The 24,333-nt window shown below is 42.4% G+C and overlaps 1 protein-coding gene across 1 annotated transcript; it reads right to left on the reverse strand.

The window, feature by feature from the left end:
* Positions 1 to 1,866: 1,866 nt before the first annotated feature.
* Positions 1,867 to 5,846, reverse strand: LOC147616660 (uncharacterized). The gene has a single exon (XM_086777726.1). It carries the CDS (start codon positions 5,599 to 5,601, stop codon positions 2,125 to 2,127), a length of 3,477 nt encoding a protein of 1,158 aa, XP_086633852.1. The 5' UTR covers positions 5,602 to 5,846; the 3' UTR covers positions 1,867 to 2,124.
* Between the last annotated feature and the right edge of the window lie 18,487 nt (positions 5,847 to 24,333).

A 24,333-nucleotide genomic window follows, 5' to 3' on the forward strand; every position in this document is an offset into this window, starting at 1 on the left:
AAGGGTGCCCGTATGTGCCTCATTGCCTGCGTGTGTACACAGACGCCTACCACATTTCAAATGCCCGCGGCCGGCCTCCAACGTCGACCGCCTCCCCTGCGGCCACATTTCAAATGCCCGCCGCTCCCTTGCTACCAACGTCCCTCCCCTGCCGCCACATTTCAAACGCCCACTCGCCTCTTGTCTACACATGACCACATTTCAGATGCCCGCCTCCACCCATGGTCATCAAAGTTCACACTAAGCAAGGCGAGCGCCCACACTCTTTCCCACCCCATTATTTATTTGCAAAGGTTTAGATCTGTGTGTGTGTGTGAGAGAGAGAGAGAGAGAGAGAAAGTGTGAGAGAGAGAGAAAGAGAGAGAGAGAGAGAGGGATGTGTCTTCAAAAGACCCAATGGGTCCATGTGGTATTGAGCATGGAAAAACTTAAGACATCATACTAGGAATAGACTAGATGTACATGGGAGTACATATCCATATGTAACCACACGGGAGAGTGCATGTCCATGTGTGAATACAAAACCATATATGTAAATACATAGGAGAGTACATGTGAGAGTACATATCCATGTGTAAGTACCAATCCATATTATAGTGCTAGACAATATACTAAACTAGGGTGGCTTATAGTAAGTATTTAACACCACGATTAAGATAACTAATCAAGGATTAAGAGGTAAGCAAGACTCATGAAAAATGAAGAAACTAATCAAACAATAAACACACCCATTGCATTGCAAATTGCTAGCTTATGAGAGAATCAAATTACATCATAATAGAGCTCCCAATTCACAAGATACATGCACTTGAAGTGCAAATCATGTGTGCCATAAATGCACATGTGACACTATTCATGTGTCATACACACTATACATGTGAGCTCCATATAAACAATGTGCATGCAAAATTGCACACAAGACTTGTGCACCTTTTTCCCCAAACCTCTTTCTAATAACATAAATGAAACTCCAACAAGAAAAGTTTCATGGGATATATAAGATTTTGAGGACATAAAAGTGTCTTAGGACACTTGAATGTCCAAGTACCAGACTAGTGAGAGGAGGATATCATCAAGTTGATGGTGACACATTCACACCAAAGTTTGTTAATTTGATCTTCCAATCGTCAACAATGTCTTTAGGGGGGCATTGTCTAAAGATTTCACACTGGTCTATTTTCATGTAAAATTGTAAGAGCTTCGTAATAATTTTTAAGTATTCACATACCATGATGCTACTACTCTCATCAAAAGTAAGGTTGATGTGGATGTCAACCTTCCCACTACCCATTGCCCCTATCACCTAGAGAGTTTGAAAAATGTTATGTCTTTAGCCATTGTTTTATCCTGTGACACTTTCTATAGATGCTTTGTGCATTGTTCATCCTTCTCGAGTGCCCAATTATCAAGTGATTAAGATCCACGAACTTAAAATCCTTTTGGAGTGTCCAATTGTCAACCCACAAACTTAAAATTTATATTAGAGACATGGGTTTTTCCCAAATCACATCAAATATGACTTTTCGAGCAGTTCCAAATCAATTGCTCTACGTCACAAACCTACCATTTGCCCAATTGTTGAATATTTAAGTTTTGATGTGATCATGTGACCTTTGTTGACCTTTGACGGGCACCAACAAGTGTAAAGATAGGGTCCAAAGACTGCAATGTGAAGGCCTACCCTAACCTTCAATTTGAAGGCCATAAACTAACGTGACTCTCAAAATTGGCTAAATATGCATGATTATGTCTAAAATTTAGAAAAATAAAATAAAATAGTGGCCGCCTTTGGCAAGCCTATTTTCTAAGAAGTCTTCTCTGAAGAGCTTTGATGCCCTCTGTTCAGGCTTCAAAATTTCAGCGCCGATAGGGTCCTCTACATAAGTGAGTACTTGTTCAATGGGCAAATCCCTTGGGAGTTTCATACATTAAAATGGGCAAATCCCTTGGGAGTTTCATACATTAAAATGGCTTTAAAAAAATGATTAAGGAATTTTTCTGGGTACAAAAAAAATGTTCTCAAGCTATCTCCAATGTTTCGACACGGCCATTATGTGTTTCGATCCTTGTTAAGAAGCTCATTTTCAAAACTCCAGATGCCATGGAATGTGGGCTTTGGAGCAATCACGCATTAGTTCTACATCGAACCAGCTTGGCAAGGGTTTCCTGGGCACATAGGGTATCAGGATGATCCTGCCCTAGCATTACAGTGCGGATGCTGATGCAGGTTCTGCAAATCTCTTCTCCAGCATCGAACTGGCCACCCTTGAGCATCAACTTGGCTCTGGTCTCCAGAATCAGAGCTTTGAGAAGAGTGACATCCTGCCACACATACTCATCAACCTGTTGTACAGCATAGCCACTCTTCCTCCACCAACACAAGGATTTGTCCCACCTGTCATGAATTTGAGACACAAATAATTTCTCCACATCTTCAAGCATGTTGGCACAGAGTCGCAAGAGCTCTAGAGCAGCATGGCACCGAGAGAATGATGTGAAGGACCGTAATGCTACCTGGAGGACGCCCCTTCTGATAAATGAGAGAAGTTCTACCACCTTGAGCTCCACAGTGACAGGATCATTTCCAAACCCAAGTACAAGGAAGCAGGCTGCCCAAAAGTGCTCTGAATGAAGTGAGATAGCTCCCCTCTTTCTCACCCCTTGAACCATAGCCTTGGCTGCTTGAACTCCACCTCTCTTTCTGGCATATAGCTGCACGATTTCATGAAAGTATATCCAACCCTGCCGACTGCATTTTCTGGCTATCCCAAATTTCACCAGTAAAGCACCTGCTTCTGCTTCCCATCTCTTACTTCGAGTAGATGCGCAGCACGAAAAGCAAGCTGCAGTAATGTTTATACAATGCTTCAAACTCTGGGACTTCTCTGGGTGATTACATGCTGCAAGGGCAAGGAGAGAGAGAGGTATCGGAAAGGGACCAAACCATCCTCCAACCCAAGCCATCTTTGATGAGAGACCTTTCGAATGATCCATTTGATCGAGATAGGAGAAGCATACCCCTAACAGCTTCACAAGGAAGGGGTTGTTTTTCAAGGTTGCCTCCTCTCTAGCACCCCAATCCCATTCATTGAGCAATATTTTTTCCATCTTTCCCAGCAACTCAGATGGCATGACAGGAAGCTCAGAGAGTAAGATGCCCACGATGCCTAGCCCAAATGTTAGACGCTCCAATTTTTCTTCTATCTCTTTCAAGGCGTCCAGTTCCTGTGAAACAAACTCTTTCTTACCCCTCATAAGGGAGAGTGCCTCCAAACCTGAGAGATAAGACAGCTCCAGAGACTCCATGTTCATCACTTTGGAAAGACGAGTGGTGAGAATGACATGTGTGGCACCTGCTCTAGGGATGAGTTCGGATATTTCCCTGCCATCCCACCAGTCACGTTCACTCTCCAAATTGTCAATGATAAGAAGATATGGAACATCCCTTTGGAGCTCCCTCTTTACCCTCTGAAAAGCCTCCATTTCCTGCTCATCGAAGGTTCTCACTCTTCCCCTCTCCGGCCCAACCTGGCTCTCTGTTCCCACATCCAGCCCTAAAAACAGAGAAAGGTTAAGATAGTTTTGCCTCAGGTAGCGAGCCTCTCCACCCACCCACAGCACCATTCGGTACCGTTGAGAAAACCTGTGAGCATACTCAAGCACCATTTCTGTCTTACCAATGCCTGAGGCCCCACTTATGCATGCTATCCCACCTTCAAGGACAGAAGCCTCCATGTCTGCACTTTGAATTTCCTTAAGGGCCCGGGCTTGTCTATGCCTGGCTGTTCTCTGAAAGTGTCTGCTACTACGAGTTCCATCTCTAAATCTTTGAAGAGTCCTCCCTCTGTTGAAATCTGTGTCGGCATGTGTAGTCCACCAAGAGTCTTCGAAGTCTTTTCGTCTGCCAATGTGTGAAGATGATGCTCCTGAATTCATCCTTGAAGGGACTGAGGGGTCATCTTCTCCCCCACCATTTCTGTCACGCCATCTGTCTGAATCACTTTTTCTCCTTGCAACAATGCTTCCCACATCCCTGTCATCAAAATATATTCTCTGCCATCTATCTGCATCACTCCTCCTCCTGGCCACATATCCATCTCTTCCAGATTGCTTAAAGCTCCTGGGCAGCCTGTCCACACTCCTAAAGTGAGATCTGGAGTGCTCTCTTGCCCTTTCAATCTCTGCATCCTCCTCTTCTTTAGATTCCTCATTGGTGGCAAAGAGAACACCTTCCAAAACTTTCAACTCCCTTTCCCTGCCCACAAAGTTTTTGTTTCTCAGAAAAGGGAATTCTTCACTATCAACTCTCTCCTTTCTTATCCTCTCCCGCTCTGCAACACTACGCCGGCCAAGCCTTGTCCCAAGCAAACTTACAGCTTTCAGGATGCAGTTTCTCCATTTGCCATTGTAAGCCTCAAGCTTCCATTCTTCAATCCTGGACAACCCATCTAAAGCCTCTGCCCAGTCCTTCTCCTCACCACCAAACAGCCTCCAGAGCTCCCCACCATCCTTCTCCCATACTTCTCCTCTCCTTTCTACAATGTCCCTGGCTAGGCAGTCAGATGGTGCCAAGTCAAAAAAAATGGGAACAAGGTTTTTCCTCTGCAAGAACATTTGAAGCTCCTGCACACTGTACAGGTTCTTGAATGTCTTCTTGGTTATAACTACAACTCCAAATGCACATGAATTGATAACCTGACGTGCAATGTCATGGCTGCGAGAGTCTGAAAAGCGAGCCCGATCAGCTGAGAAGCATGCAATGCCCTGTAACTCCAATTCAGCACGAAGCCATTTTGAGAACCTTGAAAGAGAGGAGCTTTGTCCATGGGTGCCAATATAGACATCACAGCTTCGAGGGCGGGCAGAAGAAGAGGGTGATTCTGATGTAGCAGGACAAGAATGGACAGGGCGAGGGGCTGGAACGGAAGTCCCAGCAAAAGAATCAATTGAGTTTGCATTCAGAGATGGAAGGTCTAGTGTTTCGGTCACAGTAGGGTCTGAAAATTTCACAGAAGAAAAAGAAGGGGTAAATGACAATGCCGGGACAGGGTTTGGATGAAAAGTGACAGTCTCTTCATGATATGTAGTTTGCTCTCTTGGGGGGCTGTTTACACCAACCGGAGTGGAGCCACCAGTGTTGGAGGGGGCAGGGGGTGAGATGAAAGGAGAGGCAGATGCTGAGACAAATGCGGATGAGTTGGGAGACGTGTGATAAGGGGATGGTGAAGCAGAGGTCTCTGGATAAGACAAGTGTGGAAATGGAGAAGAAGTAGATGACGTCAACGCAGAAGAGGAGGTGATGATGAATGGCTTTGAATGGGTCTTGGTGGATATGAAACTCTCGACTCTTGGAGATGGTGAAGAGGAGACATGGTCAGCAAACCTTACTGTTCTGGTGAAAGGTGAAGGATAGAGCAGAGGCGAAGGAGAGAATGCAGAAGAAGATGGAGATGTGGTGAAAGGGGGCGCGATTGAAGACGACTCTGCTGCAGCCGCTTCTGCTTGTCTAATTGGGATTGAAGTTTGTGAAGAGGAAGGGGGTGATGATGATGGTGATGATGATGATGATGTTGCTCCTACTGTTTGAAACTCAGCGTCCATATATACTAGCACACATTGGGATGTCTCCCTCTCCCTGTTCTGCTTGTTTGTGCAGCTTGAAAGCACAATGCACAAGATGATCAAAAAGGAAAAGGCAGCGGTGGTGGCAGCAGCTCCTGCTGCTGTGTACAACAGCAGCAGTGTCTCATCCTGCAGATTTGATGAGATGCCCAATGTGTCCACATCAAATGTTGGTGACAAAAAACTGTCAAATGCGCCCAATTTACCCTTGCAAATGACCCCGCATTAACCTTCCAAGCGAGCCCACATTAACCTTCCAGATCATGCCCACATAGATTTTTTTCTATTACCGATGCTTGAATCAGTATTGAGCACAGGGGAACAATGATTAAGGTTGAAGAAGCTTACCAAGGCTCGTACTACTAAAGTGGGAATGGCCCGCCTAGCTGCTGCAAAGGAAGCAGCGAAAACTGGAAAATGGGGATCTTCTGCAAAGTGGGTTCTTTTGAAAACTGCGAAACTGATGTTTTGCAGAGTGGGTTCTTCTGCAAACTGAGAACTCAAGGTCGTCTGGAACACTTTAAAGCTTGGGACCTTCTGCGCAGTAGGTTCTTCTCTAAGCTGTTGAAGGGGAAAATGGGTTCCTCTCCAAGGTGCAAAGGAGGAAGACAGGCGTTTCTGCAACGTGCAAAATCGATTGATAATCCGATGTGCGAAGCGATCATGTTCAAGGGACTACAGTCACTACACGCACACGCAAGACACACAAATTAACGCCCAACTGCTTGTTTACATTTCAGAAATAGTGGGTCCGAAAGGCATGTGAGCTTGTGAGAGGTGAGGCAACAAGGCATGTGGGCGATGGGCGCGCAGAGAGAGAGAGAGAGAAGAAGAAGAGAAGAGAAGAGAGAGAGAGAGCGCAAGGATGCATGCAGTGATGCACACTTTTGTCAGCTGCCGCATGGGCACTGGCCAAGATGGCAAGAGCCTTTTGTCTGCAAATTGCAAATAGGTAGGTGGACTGTAGGAATCACATCCCATAATGATGAAAGCCTGGAAGACTGGAATCACGATTCACATCTCTTTGATCTTGAAAGCTAGGGATGGGTGCCTCAAATGCAAATAGAGTCAAAAAGAGAGGCACATAACTTCGATTCATGACAAATGATTTGTAATAAATCATGAAGCGGCAAAATAGGTTAGTTATGGACAAGAGGACCCAATACAATGCAGACTCCACATTTCCTTTAAGAGAATTATTAACTTGTTAGATATGCAACATGTGTGCCCCCCTGCCCATCTCATGTGTGTGTATGTGAATCATTATCAATCTAGCTTGTAGAACCCCCCAATAACTTGTTAGATAGCAATGTGTGTGTGCGCGCATGTGCGTGCGTGTGTGTGTGTGTGTGTGTGTGTGTGAGTGAGTGAGAGAGAGAGAGAGAGAGATGGATGGGGGTCAAAAAGGAAGAGAGAAAGATGGGGGTGACAAGCCTCAAGGGCTAAGTGGACCATGGTAGTACAACACTAAGGTTACCATAAAGAGTGGCAATAACTAAGGTAATTTTTACACCCACCATGCCTTTTACAGAAAGCTATAAGACCATGGTAGTACAACACTAAGGTTAGCAACCTTAAAGAATGGCAGGTTGGGTGCTTTTTTACACAGGGCACCCCCTTTTTGGGCATTTCGACCTGTAGTTCCTTTAAGATGCTAGAAAATAATGTGAAAAAAAAAACTTCCATTATTGACCAAATTATCAATTTAAAAGGATGGATGCGTCAATCAAAAATCACCCGTGCATGAAACCCAAAACAATGCAATGAAATAGACAGAGAGAGAGAAGGAGGTTGTTCACACCCATATATTTCAAGTAGAATTTTAAAGGTCGGAGGCAAATGGAGTTTTCTCTAGAAAGCTCATTTAAGAGTTCATTCGCAAGATAAGATATTATTATTCTGATGTTCGGACGAGGAGAAGCCGAGCTAGCAAAGGCTGAATCCGATCTTCCTAAATGACTTGAAGGAGAAAACACTCAATCATTACTTGTATATGCAAAAAAGAGCGACATTCACAACGAGTGTTGTCTAGATGCCATTGACTTCGACTTCGACGATAACATGAGGGAGAAAATTTATCCATTACATCACGCAAACCTTCTGAGAAGGATGGTGAGAAAAACATGGATAAGGTGGCAAACAAAGTGATTGGAGGCAAAGTGGAGAGTATCTCCCGTGGAACCCAAGAAGATGTGTCCATACTGTGGTTGTGTGTCCATATTGTGGTGGTGTGGCTACTTGGCAGAAGATTGCTTGTATGCATAGGGAAGGACTATGCCTTGATGTGGTTATTGCAAAAGAAACAATAACCATGACATAAGGGCGTGACAGTACAATGTTGCCAACAAACTTGTCTACGTTGTCAGAAACCTGACCACCATTGGCCTTGCCTTCCCCTCCTCGAACGATAAGTGGGCCCACTATGAGAGCTACATTTCCTCATCTTGGTGATCCTATATTCCTCGTGGCATGATGAGAATAGAAGCCCCTCCACCTGTTCTTGGACCACAACCACCTAGCCCTGGAGTTACACCTATGTCAGGTAGCTAGAGGCCACACTACTTGTCTGAAGGTGTGATAGACGTATATTCAAATTCATTAAACCAAGGAGACCCCTGTATAGGTCTACCAAGGGATATGTATGGTAACCCAATCCTTGCCCGAGAGGCTGAAACTATAAACTACACACTAACAACAAAATACCCATTGCCAAAATACCATTTGGTACCTACCACTAACTATTCCACGACTCCTATCTTTAGGCTTGCACCAACTAGTGCTTGACGGACGTGGGATTCCTATGGACTATAGGGCGAGAGGGATGTGTTGGAATTAGGGTTGCAGGAATGCACACACAACTTCAAGAAGATGAGGAAGCTTGAGCACAACACAGTAGTGTATTATGAGTGCCAAAAAATGAAAGATTACAAGCCCTAGAAGATAATGGGCGTATATACAATGCACGGGGGAAAAAACCTCCTAGTGAGGGAAAAAGTGCCCCGGCGGTCCTAAGTGTGTTCACACACATCACTACTATAATATGGTAACAAATCCCCCCTGGAGTGATGCGGTGAACAAGAGCTAGCACTCATGTATAGGGAAGTGTCTAGCTATGTGGACGAATCCACAAAAGGGAGTAAGCCCAAAGCTTTGCGAAAAGCTTCGAACTTCTCACGAGGCAGAGCCTTTGTGAAAAGGTCTGCAAGGTTATCCTGTGTTGGCACATAAGCCAAACTGATCTCTCCTGCAGAGAGTCTCTCCCTGACATAATGGTAGTGCACCTCAATGTGCTTCGTACGAGCATGGAACACTGGGTTCCGCGCAACTGCCAATGCGCTCTGACTGTCAGTGAAGATGGTGGTGGCAGATGGCTGCCCAACACCCAAATCAGCCATAAGGCGTCTGAGCCACACACACTCAACCGTAGCTGTGAAAGCTGCCCTGTACTCAGCTTCACAACTAGAAGTGGCCACAGTAGGCTGCTTCTTGCTCAACCATGATATGCATGAGCTTCCAAGCATGAAGCAAAAACCACTCGTGGACACGCGTGTGTCATAACAACCAGCCCAGTCAGAATCTGAAAAAACATGTAAATCTGGCGGCAATGATCCCCCCTTGGGATAAAACAACCCAAGATGCCGAGTACCACTCAAATAGCGAAAGATACGCTTCACTGCCTGCCAATGCTTAATGCCTGGGCTATGCATAAATCTGCTCACCTGTGAGACTGCAAACTGAATGTCTGGCCTCGTAATGCATACATAAATGAGGCAACCAACAGCTGTCTGATAGAGTGTGACATCAAAGTGATCTCCAGCATCATGAAGACTCAACTTCAAACCTGTCTCCATTGGAGTAGCAATAGGCTTGCAGTCTTCAAGGCCAAATCTCCGCAACAATGTTTCAATATACTTTGTCTGACACAAAGCAATACCTCCATCACACTGCTTAAATTGTATCCCCAAATAATGATGCAAATGCCCCAAATCTGACATCTCAAAAGAGGCATTCAAATCAGCCTTAAAATCAGCAATATGACTCTCATTTGGTCCTGTGAGCAGCATGTCATCGACATAGAGAGCAATGATTAGATGTACACCATCCACACGTTTAACATACAAAGTGCTTTCTGTTGGACTATTCTGAAACCCATGTGCAGTCAAATATGCATGTATTTTTTCATACCAAGCTCGTGGAGCTTGCTTTAAACCATATAAAGCCTTTTTTAACCTGCACACTTTGTTTTCCTGCCCTCTTTGAACAAAACCACGAGGCTGCGATACATACACCTCCTCATGCAAATCTCCATTTAAGAACGCAGTCTTTATGTCCAGCTGATGTACATTCCAACCATTATGAGCTGCTAATGCACAGATGCTACGAACAGTGGTCATACGACATGTGGGAGCAAAAGTCTCATCAAAATCAATGCCCTTCTCTTGAGCATAACCTTTTGCAACAAGCCTAGCCTTATGGCGATCCACTGTGCCATCAGGCTTACGCTTCAATTTGTATACCCACTTAGTGCCAATGGCCTTCTTGCCAGGGGGCAAGTCACATAAAGACCATGTACCATTCTTCATAATAGCATCGTATTCTGCTTGCATAGCAGCCATCCAATTTTCTGAACTTTGTGCCTCATCAAATGAAACAGGCTCACTTTCATCGCACATACTAGAAACAGCCAATGCATAACAATCTGACGCATAAGAGGCACCATGAGAGCCAGAACGAGTGCGACTAGACAAAGGGGCATCCAACTTGCTGTCACGCAAAGTCTGCACCAGCCATCTAGGCATATTCCTAGAGCCCTCAATCTCTTGTCTCTCATCCTCAAGTGCATCATGCACATCTGCATCAGATATAGGCTGATCTGTGCCATCATTTAAAACCTGCATAGGCTGAAAAACTGCCTCATGAGGTATTGCACTTGACTGTGCACCACTGAAAAGAGGCAACAATGTATCATAGACATCACGTGAGCTGATATCTGTCTCCTTAGTACATGAAACCAAGGGCTGAACTGCATCTTCCACAAATACAACATCACGGCTAACCAAAATGCGCTTTGTCTGTGGATGATACAAACGATAGCCTTTGCTCTCAGCACTATATCCAACAAAAATACATTTGACAGCTTTGTCATCCAATTTTCTGCGATGTTGCACAGGCACTAATGCATATGCCAGGCAACCAAAAACACGTAAATGGCCAACAGATGGCTTGCGGCCATGCCATGCCTCATATGGAGTGACAACCTGTAATGCTTTGGTGGGACACCTGTTTAGTACATAAGTGGCACACATGACAGCCTCAAGCCAAAAACCATGTGGTAGACTTTGACTCTTAACCATACATCTTGCCATTTCCATGAGAGACCTGTTTTTTCTCTCAGCCACACCATTTTGCTGTGGTGTATACGGCACTGTACATTGGTGTTTTATCCCACGCTCAGCCAGAAATGCATTAAATTCTGAAGACATATACTCCCCCCCTCGATCTGAACGGAGGGTGCCCATCTTACTTTCTGACACATTTTCAGCCATAACCAAAAACTGTTTGAAGCACAAAAACACTTCGGACTTTGCCTTCAAAGGATATACCCATGCATGCCTGGTAAAATCATCAATGAAAGTCACGAAGTAAAGGTAGTTTCCAAATGATGGAGTTTGCATGGGACCACAAACATCACTGTGAACAAGCTGCAATCTGCGTTCAGCTCTCACTGATCCATCTTTGGGAAAGGAAGCACGCTGCATTTTACCCAATATGCAGCCCTCACAAACATGCTTGACAGGTGCCTCAAGCTTAGGCAAAGAAGACACCATTTCAGATTTCTGCAGGCGCAGCAAACTTGCAAAATTCAGATGACCAAAACGTGCATGCCACAGTTTTGCATTTGAAATAGCCTGCGTATCCATAATAGCACATGCTGAATCCTCTACACATTTGCCATCCATATTGAGCTTATACAGCCCTCGACATAGTGAACCAGATGCTACAATGATGTCACCACAAGAGAGATCATGAACAGTACATCTGTCATCCACAAATTTTACAACCAAACCTGTTTTGGCAAATGCGGAGACTGACAGCAGATTCTTTTTGATCCCTGGCACATACAATGCATCAAAAAGTGTAAAGGTGTTGCCATTTGCAACATTCAGCACAATCTGTCCAACTCCTTTAACGGGATAAGAGGAGTTATTGGCACAAGTGACAGTATTCCCTGTGGGAGCAGACTCAAGGAAAGTGAATAAACTGCGCTGCGAGGTGATATGCTTAGTGGCACCACTGTCAAAGTACCATACATCTGAATCTACTGCAGACATACATGTGTCATGCAAAGATGGGTCATAACTGCACTGCGCATTGAATGCCCATTCTGTATCTAGCACAACATTAGCAGATTCATTGTTAGAAGGAGAGGCATCTGCAACAGCCATACCAGCCTCTTTCTTCTTAGCCTCTTTCGCAGCCAGCTTAGGACACGCTTTGATGACATGATCATTTCCCTTACAGTACTTGCAAAATGTCTTCTGTTTGTCACCCTTCTTCTCATCTTTGTCTTCCTTCTTTGGTTGCGCAGCATTTGCAGATTTCTGCTTACTAGAAGAAAAGCCAGCTTTACCTTTCCCGCTTCTCTGACTAGCACCGAAAGCTTGATCTGCGACACGCATACTATTCCTGTTTTGCCTTGACTGGTCTTCTTGCAGCAAAACAGAAACTAACTCCTCAAATGATAAGGCATTGGGATTGCCTTTCATCATCAAGCGAAGAGTGGAAGCAAAACCCTGATAAGAATCTGGTAGACCATTCAAAACAGTCTGCACAAGTGAACTGTCTGACAGGATTTCATCTGCAGAAATGAGCTGCTCTTTGAAATCCTTGATCTTTGTCAAAAAGCTATCCATAGAATCACCTTCGTTCATATGCTCATTCTCCAACTGTTTTCGGAGATAAGCAACACGAGCCTCATTTCTTGCCTGATACAATGTGGCAAGTACATCCCAAGCATCCTTAGAAGTCCTGCAGGAGCGAATATGTGGGATAATGGTACGTTTGACAGACAGCGCAATCAAGGCATGAGCCTGCGCATCTCTACCATCCCAACGAATCTGCTCTGCTGAAAGTGGTGGTTCTCGAACAGCTGCTACAGCACTTGTGCCTGCACCATCATCAACAGTACCTGTTTCTGATGTGTTTGCAGCATTCCCAGCCACAATAGGACGTGCATCAATACCCTGCACAATGTTCCATAACCCCTTTGCTACCAATACATGTCGCATCATATATGCCCACAATGGATAGTTGGTGCCATCCAACTTATCCTCAGCAGCCAACATGCGGAATACATCATTGTTGTCAGCCATGGCCAATGACTGTACTACTAGATGTAAATGCTGTCTGTAAGAGGTAAACCTGTATAAAATCGACCTGTGCTATGTAGCACAGCCCAAAACAGACGAATGGGCACCTGTCCTGCAGATTTTAAACTTGACAGAAAATCTGCACAGTAGGACGATTTTGCCTGCGCAGTACTTGGAATGCAAAAACGGAGGGCGAAATGACTTCAGATCAAAATTCCGAAACGACCAAGCCCTACGGGCTCTCCCACGGCATATACTAACCTGCAGACGCTCGTGAAACCTCGTTGCAATCGGAGGAGATGAAGCGGCAGGTGCCGGTGATGCTGCCCGGGAGGAGGAAGCCTGCTCTGATACCAATTGTTGGAATTAGGGTTGCAGGAATGCACACACAACTTCAAGAAGATGAGGAAGCTTGAGCACAACACAGTAGTGTATTATGAGTGCCAAAAAATGAAAGATTACAAGCCCTAGAAGATAATGGGCGTATATACAATGCACGGGGGAAAAAACCTCCTAGTGAGGGAAAAAGTGCCCCGGCGGTCCTAAGTGTGTTCACACACATCACTACTATAATATGGTAACAGGATGAATACAACAGAACATGTCAAACCATTAGCATGTTACATGTATGGTAGGCCACACCCCCATCTTGGGCTGGTGACCCTAGTAGAGGTGTTTTTCATCTATAGAGATCATGCCTAGACTGTGGGATTGAGCACACAATTGCAAATTGCCCTAGTAAGCCTATAGTAGAGGTGTTTTTCATCTATAGAGATCATGCCTAGACTGTGGGATTGAGCATACAATTGCAAATTGCACCTCCTCTCAGCATGATGAGTGCTTTATGCAAAAGTAGCACACCTGCTATCCTCAAGACGACAGATGTCTTGGCTATGACAAGAGCCCAAGCAAAAGTTGCAAATGACCATAGTCCCAAGGATACACAAGGCATCACAAGGCTCTACGAAATTATCCAAGGGACAAAAGAAAAGAATAAGGAAGATCAGGAAGAAAATAAAATCTTCTTTGGAGGAACCGGAGCAAATCACGAAGATGGCAGCATAATCATTGAGTCTAGATGTGACTCATCTTCTTCCTTCAAAGGTGAATCCCTAAAAGATGAGATTCTAGACATGGCATAGAAACAAGTGGGAGCTCACCCCAATTGGGATGTGTGATGAAGCCTTTGCCACAGAAACTCTGCCCCAATACTTTTGAACCCATGTTGGAATCAAAAAGCATGAGGAGTATGATTCACAACGGCAGATTTATCCCACAAGGCCAACTCTTTATCCTTCCCAATGTTGGCTCGAAAACCAAGTCTAAAGCCATCACCACTATAAGAGTGCTTATGTTTGGGACACAAAGGCATAAGAAGGATTCTTATGGGATGCAAGAAATCCTTTCAGCCCCCCATCATCATTTCTATGGGACAATTCTTGGAAAGAGATCCAAGTATTTGGCTCAGGACTACTAGCTAGACTCTAAATATGATCTAGATTCTGAGGACAAGTGGATGAATCTTGGAATGTTCCACAAAGATGTACCCATCAACAAACTTGGTGAGTTTGAGGGAGAGAAGCTCAACACAACTCTACCTCTAAAACTAGGAAAGGAATCATGCATGGCCATCCTTGATGGTCGCACTGGAGTGAGTGTCGCACTAGAGATCAATGGGAATGATGGGCCTGCCCAAAGCTATGTGATACAATTCTTAAGATCAAACTACCAGATGGCAATGTGACACTACCCTTGGGAGTAATATGGATAAACAATCTCTCATCATGTGGGTTAACTTTCGATCATTTATTTTATATTGTTGATTTCAAGAAGTCGACAAGCTATCATATAATCTTGGGTCGACCATTCATGAGGTAGCTTAAAATGGATCATCACCCCATGTCAAAGCATCCTATTGATGATGAAGAGTCGGAGTGTATAGCACTAAGCCCGATCCTCGTAGTGTCTACTTTGGTAGAAGGCATGAAATCTGAGACTTCTTCCATCAAATTGGCATTTGATGATAAGAATCTTCTTGTAGAAATCCTTGATGAAAATAGGTTGCACTTAGCACCATAGATACCCGAGACAAGTAGAACTCGCGAGAGATGAAGATGACAACTCATTTGCACTGATCTGAGTCCTAAAAGCATGGACTCAGATCACCTTGAAGGCAGAGATAGAGACTCTATCTTGATTCAATTCAGAGCTCAATGAATTGCTTACAAGAGAAAATAGAATCTTAACTGAGTTAGAACTTGGGGTACATCTAAATGAAGCCCTAACTCTGGCTCTTAAACCCTTAAGGGTCTGAATGGAAACCGAGAGCGGTTATGTTACCTAGGTGCATCCCAATCTTGGTACGACTTTTATTGCATGTGGGAAAACCTCTAGGAAGGGGGGAGATGAGCCTAACCTAGTTTTACTAGCTAAGGTTGAGGAACTGCTTCTTTTGTGGACAACCCAAAGTATGAAAAACCAAGTCGCTTTGCACGAAGACGACTCACAAAGAGTAAGCTTAAAGGGATGGTGGTCGAAGGGTTCACTAATGTTCTTAACATAGTAGAAAGGAGGAAGTTATGCAAAGAGCACTCCCATTGTGCTTAGCACAAGTAATGAAAGTGACTAGTATGTGGATTTACTTGAAACTACAAAGACGTGCCATAACTTACACTTCAAGTGTTCAACCTACAAGCTTTTGGGACTAACTAATTCTCCAACTGCAAAAATAGAGAAAAAAAAGGGATAAGGTTAAAAATTGCTTTGTTAAGGTTTGAAGCCTCATTGCCAAAGGATTAAAATATTAGAGATCGTGCATTGAAGAAATAATTTACATAGCTAGCATGAATTGGACAATTTGGACGAAAGTACAAAGAATGGAGAAGGTAGAAGTTTCATCCACTCTTGATGATTGCCAACATGTTAGTTGAGGATAGACTTGACTATGATGATAGGTACATTGATTACAAAAGGTCATATATGGCTTTGTGCTCCAGTGGTCTCGGAGATTTCAGAAGTAGAAGTAGTTCACAAAGGTAGTTAAAGACATGGGGAGGTAAGTGCTCCCAACACACTAAAGATACACCACCCATCAATTAAATGTATTAAAGGTAATTACTTCCAACACACTAAACATACACCACCCACCATCAATTACATGTATTAAAGGTAATTGTTCCCCCAACACACTAAAGATGCACCCTCAATGTGATTTAGTATCAATGTAATTTAGTGTGGTGTTTAATATATGTGGAGCAATTAAAGGTATCCCAATACACTAAAGATATAGCCGGTTGTCAGTGTGATTTAGTGTGGTTTTCAATATGCATGGAAATCATACCATCAATGAATGTCCAAGTTCAATGCCAAGAAGGTATTATTGACAAATCTGTGATGAAATGGGGAATCATGACACTCACAACTACATGTATAGTGCAAGAAGGCCACCTGTACCATAATTTCAAGGTTTGCATAGGTTCCATTTCAAGAGCCATTGCATTATGTAAATGAAGATTATCTAAGAGGCATATTTACAAACAAGAAACACCCAACCCTCCTCCAATCTTCCTAGCAACAACAAAATATAACTCTGATTGCCAACATGGTTGGAGAAATGGGAGGTGGTAGCTAGGATCAAGGGAAAGATAACAATGTCATCTATTACATGGAGGATGAAAGGAGTAGCTATATGTAGGTAGTATAGCTATATGTAGGTAGTATAGCTACTATTACATGGAGGATGAAAGGGGTAGCTATATCCCTATGTGTGTAAGTAGCATAGTATCCACTAAGAAATCCCAATGGAGTGCTTTGGATGTGATGGGAATCACAAAGTTGTTTAATGTCCAAACAATGTGCAAGAAAGACAATAGCAACACAAGGTTGTCCATGCCATATCCATCGCTAAATTTACTCATACCAATAAACGTAAAGAAGGTGGCAAAGAATAAAGGCAAGAGGAAGTGGAGTGCCTTGTGCTACCAAGTTCACAAGCACAATAATAAGAAGATAAAAAGGAGAAGAGGAGAAGGATCCCAATCTAAGTATCAAGGCCTACAAGTAAAAAATAAGAAGAAGAAGAGAAGAAAGCAAAGAAAGTTTAAGTTGATGATGTAGGGATAGGCACCTAGGAGAAGAAGAACATAAGGAAAGTTTCAGTTGATGAGATGTAGGGAAAGTAGAACATAAGAAGAAGAAGAAGAGTGGAAAGAAAGAAACAAAAGTTTTGGTTGATGATGTAGGGATAGGCACCCAAGAGTTGAAGGAATCTACAAGCTTAGATTCAAGCACAGGAGTAAAACCTAACCCACCCATTGAGAAGAAGAGGTATCTCAAGGTAAAAAGGGATATTCTCACAAGATAAAGGCAACAACATCAAGTTAACTCCAATCAAATGAAGTTGGGGAAGACTCCAATGAGGGAGTAGCCACCACCAACACAACTATTCTTGAAGAATTTTTAATGATGCAGTAGTGCAATTTCCCTCCATGAAAACTTACACACCCAAGGAAGGTGCTGAGCAAGAGAAAGGGAGGAACAATCTACCAACTTGGTATGACAATACTAAGATAAAGTGCTAAGAGAAATTTAAAGATAAGGCTAGCAAGAACATTGAGAGAGTACATCCATGTGAGTTACAACCCCAGTAACCTAAAAAACCCTTGGATATACCAAGTGTGATCGAAAGAGGAAGTTCAGGACATGACTTAATGTCCAAAATGTTCAATGAAGGATGACATACACCTCTACTACAAAGAAGATTATGCCTCAATCACTGCTGGTAATTCATTTCACTTATCATGAACATAATGAGGAAGTACCCAAGAGATGTTGCCGAGCTCGCTACTTGCCTCAATCAATGGTAAGTCACTCCTAGAGATATTGTTTTGGACTCATTACTTATACCTCAATCATCACTATAAGTCATTCCCAAATTTATTTCTAAAATTTTTAATGAAGGATGACATACACCTCTACTACAAAGAATGATTATTCCTAAATCACTCGTAATTCATTCTAATGATCATGAACATAATGAGGAAGTAACCAAGAGATATTGGTGAACGCAATAATTGCCGCAATCAATGGGGTAAGTCGCTCCTAAAGATATTGTTGGACTCACTACTTATTGATTATGCCTCAATCACTTTAAGTCATTCCCAAAGACATTGCTGGACTTACTACTTATTGATTATGGTTCAATCACTGGTAAGTCATTCCCAGTGATATTGCTGGACTCATTACTTATTAATTATTAATTATTAATTATACCTAGAGATATTACTGGACTCATTACTTATTAATCATCCCTAGAGATATTTCTGGACTCACTACTTATACCCAGAGATATTGCTGGACTCACTACTTATTAATTATACCCAAGAGATATTGATTATTGATTGTTAAGAAGGAAGTACCCAAGAGATATTGTTGCACTCACTACTTATTGATTATTTCTCAATCTATGGTAAGTCATTCCCAGAGATATTTCTAGACTCACTACTACCCAAGTGATAATGAGTATTGATTATTGTGAGGAAGTAACCCAAGAGATATTGCTAGACTCACTACTACCCAAGAGATATTGTTTGGACTCACTACTTATTGAGTATGCCTCAATCACTTGTAAGTCATTCCATTGATAGAATATGAGGAAGTACTAAGAGATAATTCTAGATATTGTTTGGACTCACTATACTTATGAGTATGCTTCAATCACTTGTAAGTCATTCCATTGATCATGAATAGAATATAAGAAAGTACTAAGAGAATTTTGGAATCGCTACTTATTAGGCCAGTATTACTATAAAGAAGAATGAGTTTTTAAACAGTTCTTAAGGATGATAGATGGTAATTTGAGGACAAGAAATACTATTGCTAAAAAATTTCCCAAGAAATAAGAACCTAGTGTCATTGAGAAACTTGAAGAATAAAAATTGGCTAACAAACCATTAATAAACAAACTTGGCGGTTATTTTGAGCAATGTAAATTTTCTCCAACTGGGTATGTGGGTAGAGCTGGTGCTAGCATAACAGGACCAGTGATAAGAGCAAGTATAGGTGCAACACGTGGATGTGCACCATAGGGCATGTGTCCTACTGGCACCCCAATAGGTGCTTGAGTCATGTGGGCACTAAGTGTAGTCAGTCTCGCAAACAAGAGTTGGTAGCACACTCACTCTAGGGAAGGGCTATTTCATGGGTGCACTAGAATGAGATGTGACCCCCTTTTAGAATGGCAATACTAGATATGCCAGGCATAGGGATGTTTGTGTCTAAAGTGGTGGTGGCTATCATGGTAACTGTGGGCATGTGGCTCAAAGGTAATAATGATGCATCAATCATAGGTACCAAAGTTGTTGGTATGGTGCTTACCCCACTGGGGATGGATGAGGCAGTGTACTAGCAGTGTCATGGGTGGGGACAACTCTAGGATCTAAGAATATGAAGCTCATGCTAGTATGCTCTTGAGTCCCTTCATGGCCCTGTGGGTTAGAAGATGTGGCTTGGTCCATGGTATAGCTAGGTGATGCTACAAAAGTAAGATCCGCTGGGCTAACAGGAGGTGTTACCATTTTGCTCATTGTGGATATTTGTGCTTTGGATGCCCCGACTTGCGCCACAGGTCTTTGGATCCTTTCATGTTCACAATGATACTATGTATGCAATCATAGATACCTTGAATTCGTTCCTTCTCTATTGTGGCCCTAGATATTGACTAGACAATCCCTTCCCAGCTAACACCATAAGCTTGGCCTGTACCGAAATCCGAAAAAAGGCTCTGTTGATGAATCATACTCCCAATCATTTGTGAGAAGACGTGGATCTAAGATTTATAAGCCTAGATCTTTCCTCAAGAGGTAAGATGCAATGTTATTGTCGATGTCGAGACTATCGGGGGCACTACTTGTGCAGTCTTGGTTTGGGACTTGTTTTGGGCATACTGAACTATTTGGGCTACTAATCGTGGTTGTGCCAATTTTGCAAAGTCTCTTCTTCCTTTACTTTGCAACCTAGATTAGTGCCTTTACTTTCTACACTTCTTCTAATGTTCTACCATCACTCATAAGCACTTGTGCAGGAGGTGGGTCGAAGGTCACAGTTGTTGTAGGAGCAGGTGCAACAGGAGCTGTACAGATAGGGATATTGATGTGAATGCTCCTTGAATGTAACAATGAGACGATACCAGGTGTCTCTAGAGTTTACCTCAACTCCTCCATCATGTGGTCAGTATGTAGTAAGATTTGGTAGTTGAAACCTCTGAGGTAGCTAGCTACACGGTCAAAAAGGCTGGTAGCTAGCTGGACTGGTGAGGTTTGGTTAGAGTTCTTTCTTCTTGAGATTGGGGATCCTTCCATTGAATTGAAGTCAGACGAAGTATCACTGGCCTCTATTGTGCAGGTCCTCGTACAACGCCAACCGAAGGTCCTAAGCCTAGTGCAGGCTGGTACGCACCTAGCTCGATAGACGCACTATCATCTAAATAGGCCTCTAATATACACATCTAGACCATAAGTGCATATGACTTAAGGTTGGTCAAGGATAAACTGAATGGCCACTTTTATTTATTTATTTATTTTAATTTTATTTTTTTGGGGTGCTAGGATAACTTGTCCAAAGTAGGTTTCAAATAGTTTTAAATACTTTGGGAAGGGTTGTGCATGCCCTTTTTTATGGCCGATCTCACAGAGGGTTTCCTATAGTGCCTTAACTATGGGAAATCTAATTTTTTTTGGGTTTTGTATCAAGTGCACCAAAATGATCCTAAAACCTATAGGCAAACTTGCGTGCACACTTTTCAAAAAATTTGTATATTTGTTTTTCTTTTTTATTTTTTACTTTTTTTTTTGCTTTTTACTTTCATGGTTTACGGTTTTTCAGTTTGTGGTTTACGGTTTCGTGGTTTACGGTTTCCGGTTTGTGGTTTTTGGTTTTTGGTTTCACCACAACTACTCGAAAAGGGGTGGCTAGGGTTTTTGGAGTTTTCCAAGATTCTCTTTTTGACTTGGGGCCTAAAGCCTTCACACATTAAATGTGGCCATCCAAAAGACTTACAACTTGTGGCCCAAATTATAGGTGGATTAAGTTAGGTTAATCCATGTAATTTACACTAATGCAAAAACGTAGAAAACATGCAAAAAATAAATAATTCTGGTTTGCAAGTCCTACTAAAACCATATTAAGAGTTTGGAAAAATCCCATTACTTTGGGAATTTTCTTTTCAATATACTTTTTGTTGTATCTTCAACATACTAAATCTAAAGTTTTCAGAGAATGTGGATTTAGAACCTACTCTTGAAGAGCTTTCACCACGATATGTCAAATGAGCTAGTCTTGACAAAAGCTTAAAAAACGGGTTCACCATGCCTCCATTTCTTTTATCTTGCAAATAATTCTGGTTTTTTCCAAACTCCCTAATATGGTCTTTACCCAAAATCGTTGTTTCTAACCCAATTTCTTCATGTAAGGAGTCCGAATTTTTCCGAAACTATTTTTAAAGGTCTATTTCACCTAATTCCTTAATTTTAAAGCCCAATTTACTATTTTTTATGTGCAAAAATTCAAAAAACTTGAATTGCAGGAATCAAAGAACACACAATTTCAAGACAACATGAAAAACTGAACATAGAATTCCTAAGATAACAAAACAATGCATAGAAATCAAGAATATACAACAAAATCAAACTTCTTTTGGGATTTCCTATCTATGCTTTTCTTGCAAAACCTAGACATTTGATCAATTTAACCATTCACTAGCTCTCAAAATACATTGACACTATGTGGTGGGGCTATTTTCAATAACAACAATGTCACTTATTATGGGAAGCCCTTGCATCATAGAAAGAACGTAGGGAACAATCCAATGTCGTGGGGCTTTGACCAACCACACTCGGGAGCACAAACAGCTCAACTAAGAATCCAAATTACCATGGCCTAGCACACAAATGCATAGTCAGTGTGTGTCACTCCGTGAAATCTCGTTGCCTAGGATTCTCATAGGAGAAGATGTTGCCGCGTAGCCGCACCCAAAAGCTCCACTCCATCAGCACCATCACCGCCGCAATCTGATGGAAGCTCGACCCTCCTCATAACTTAATCTCTTACACTCACTCTCTCACATAGAAGTAAGAAACCATACATAAGAGCTCAAGCAAGCAGGCAATAGCATAAGATAGTAGATAGAGAAGAAGAGCACTTTATTAAATTAGTATAAAAGAATGAGTGGTAAGAGTTACATTTTTCCTCTTATGTAGCTACTAGGGTTTACACACTTGGGTAGCCAAAGTCAAAAATTAGGTCCTAGAGCTCATTCGGCCACTCTAGCTTGTACAAATACCTATTCCAACAATATTACTCTCTACCTAAGATCCCGTGGTTTGCCTTTAAATACACAAGTGGTGAGAACAAACGTAAAATATACAATACATGGCTTTCAATGATTGACGGCCATTCTGGCGCTTGTGGCCCAAAGGAGGTGAAAATGATATGGTGGTTGGCATCAATGCCATAGAGGTCTGCGGGCAAGGGTTAACAACATCCAGACTTGTTAATAAGTTGGATGGCCTAATGAGATATGTTTCGAATATAACCATGAAGTGCCTAGGATGGTTGGCCTTTACATGAGCCATACCATCCTCTTTGGGTACAACATGAAGTGCAGGTGTGAGACTTGAGTGTATTGCATAGGTCTACAGTCTTGCTTTGGGCAGATATTGCTTATCTTGGGCAGTCAAAAGTTTGTTCTTCATGTCCATGACCACTCTTTGTTGGCGGTAAGTGCCCTTTCCCTTGCCTTGTCTCTTCTAAAAGCCAGATGCATCCAAATAGCTCTTTGTCAATGACGACTCATCCTGTATATTAAATGTGGACAATGTTTTCAAGTGTGTCATTTAGCATGTCCTTGTGTGTTTCTAGAGGTCCTTCTTAACTTAAGAGATGCTCGAGGGTTAACATTCCCCTCTCCCAATTCTAGGCCCGTCCTTGGGCCTAGCAATGATAGGTGGTAGCAAGGGTAATTTGATGGGGATATTGGTGTCAACAAAACAGGTTGTGTTGTCAGTGGCAAGGTTCCATATGAAGAGTCCTAGATATCATACCAATGCAAATGGAATGAACAACATAAATCATACTACATAATGCATGTGCTTGAATGCAAGTAGGTGCTTGAATGCAAGCACCTACTTACTTAAATACACCAGAAAAATAAGCAATCATGTGCAAAAAAATATAGAAAACAAGGGATGCTTTTGATGGCGAGGTTCAACCACACATACATTGTGCATGCATGAGAGTTTATTGTGCGTGCATGCTAATGCATAGTGCATGGTGGGTGTCAAAGAAAAGTAGGAGATATTCAAGTAATGTTTTTCTTGCCACATGTTAATCCATGTAAGAAGTCTACAAGGGCATGAAGTATGCATGAAAGTGGAATCTACATGATGCGATGTAAATGATGCACTAATAAGATATCAAAAATCTCCTCCCTTCTCCATGTAAAGACATGCCGAAGTTGATGTAGACTCTTATGAATGCCCCTCTAACATAACACAACTTCGACAACATGACTTATGCTTGTGCCCCTTTGGCATAAGCAACACAACTTAGACTCTTATGTGCAGCTCATGGAGCCTGCCGCCGCCGTGACATAGATTGGAGTAGCCTCAAGAAAATTGAAAGAATATGTACAATATATAGAACCAAAAATACATAAACCCTCTAGGCACTCCACCATGTTTTGGGCTTAGAGTGATGAACAAATGACATGTGGGTCATTTTTTGGGCCACAAGTGGACTTTATATAAAGGCCTTTTTGAGCTCCTCATAGCGAGTAAAGACATGAAAGTGTCAATGCAAGAACATCACATTTGTAGTCTAGAACTTGGTTTAAACCATGTCCTAAAAATCTTACAAGTAATGACTGTGAGCTCCCTCTAAATTGTAGAAGTAGAAGGCTATATGCACCAGATCCGATCCTTTGTTAAAATCAAAGATAAAGTGTCCATTTGACCGCAGAGAGGGCTTTTGATTATCCATGATAATGATGATGAGATTGAGGTGGTAAGGTCGGGAGGAGGAAGGGTCAAGAACATCCCTCCATTGAATGAGAAAGCTTAGGATGGAGCCCCTAAACTCCTTATACTTGTAATTGTAGTAAAGGAAAAAGGATGAGTAAATATTGGGGTCCGGCCTTTGGAGATTACGGAAGTCCATGTTGCTCCATCTTCTTTCTATCTAGAAGAAGGTAGGATTGATTCTTTGTGTGGCAAAATCTCTAGCATAAAAGCATGAGTAGTATGGCTTTTGGAGCCAATAAATGTGCCACTCTAGTTGAAGACAACAA

Source organism: Cibotium barometz, chromosome 38, assembly GCF_041138505.1.
Source record: "Cibotium barometz isolate CiBa-2024 chromosome 38, ASM4113850v1, whole genome shotgun sequence".
In the NCBI taxonomy this organism is placed as follows: Eukaryota; Viridiplantae; Streptophyta; class Polypodiopsida; order Cyatheales; family Cibotiaceae; genus Cibotium; species Cibotium barometz.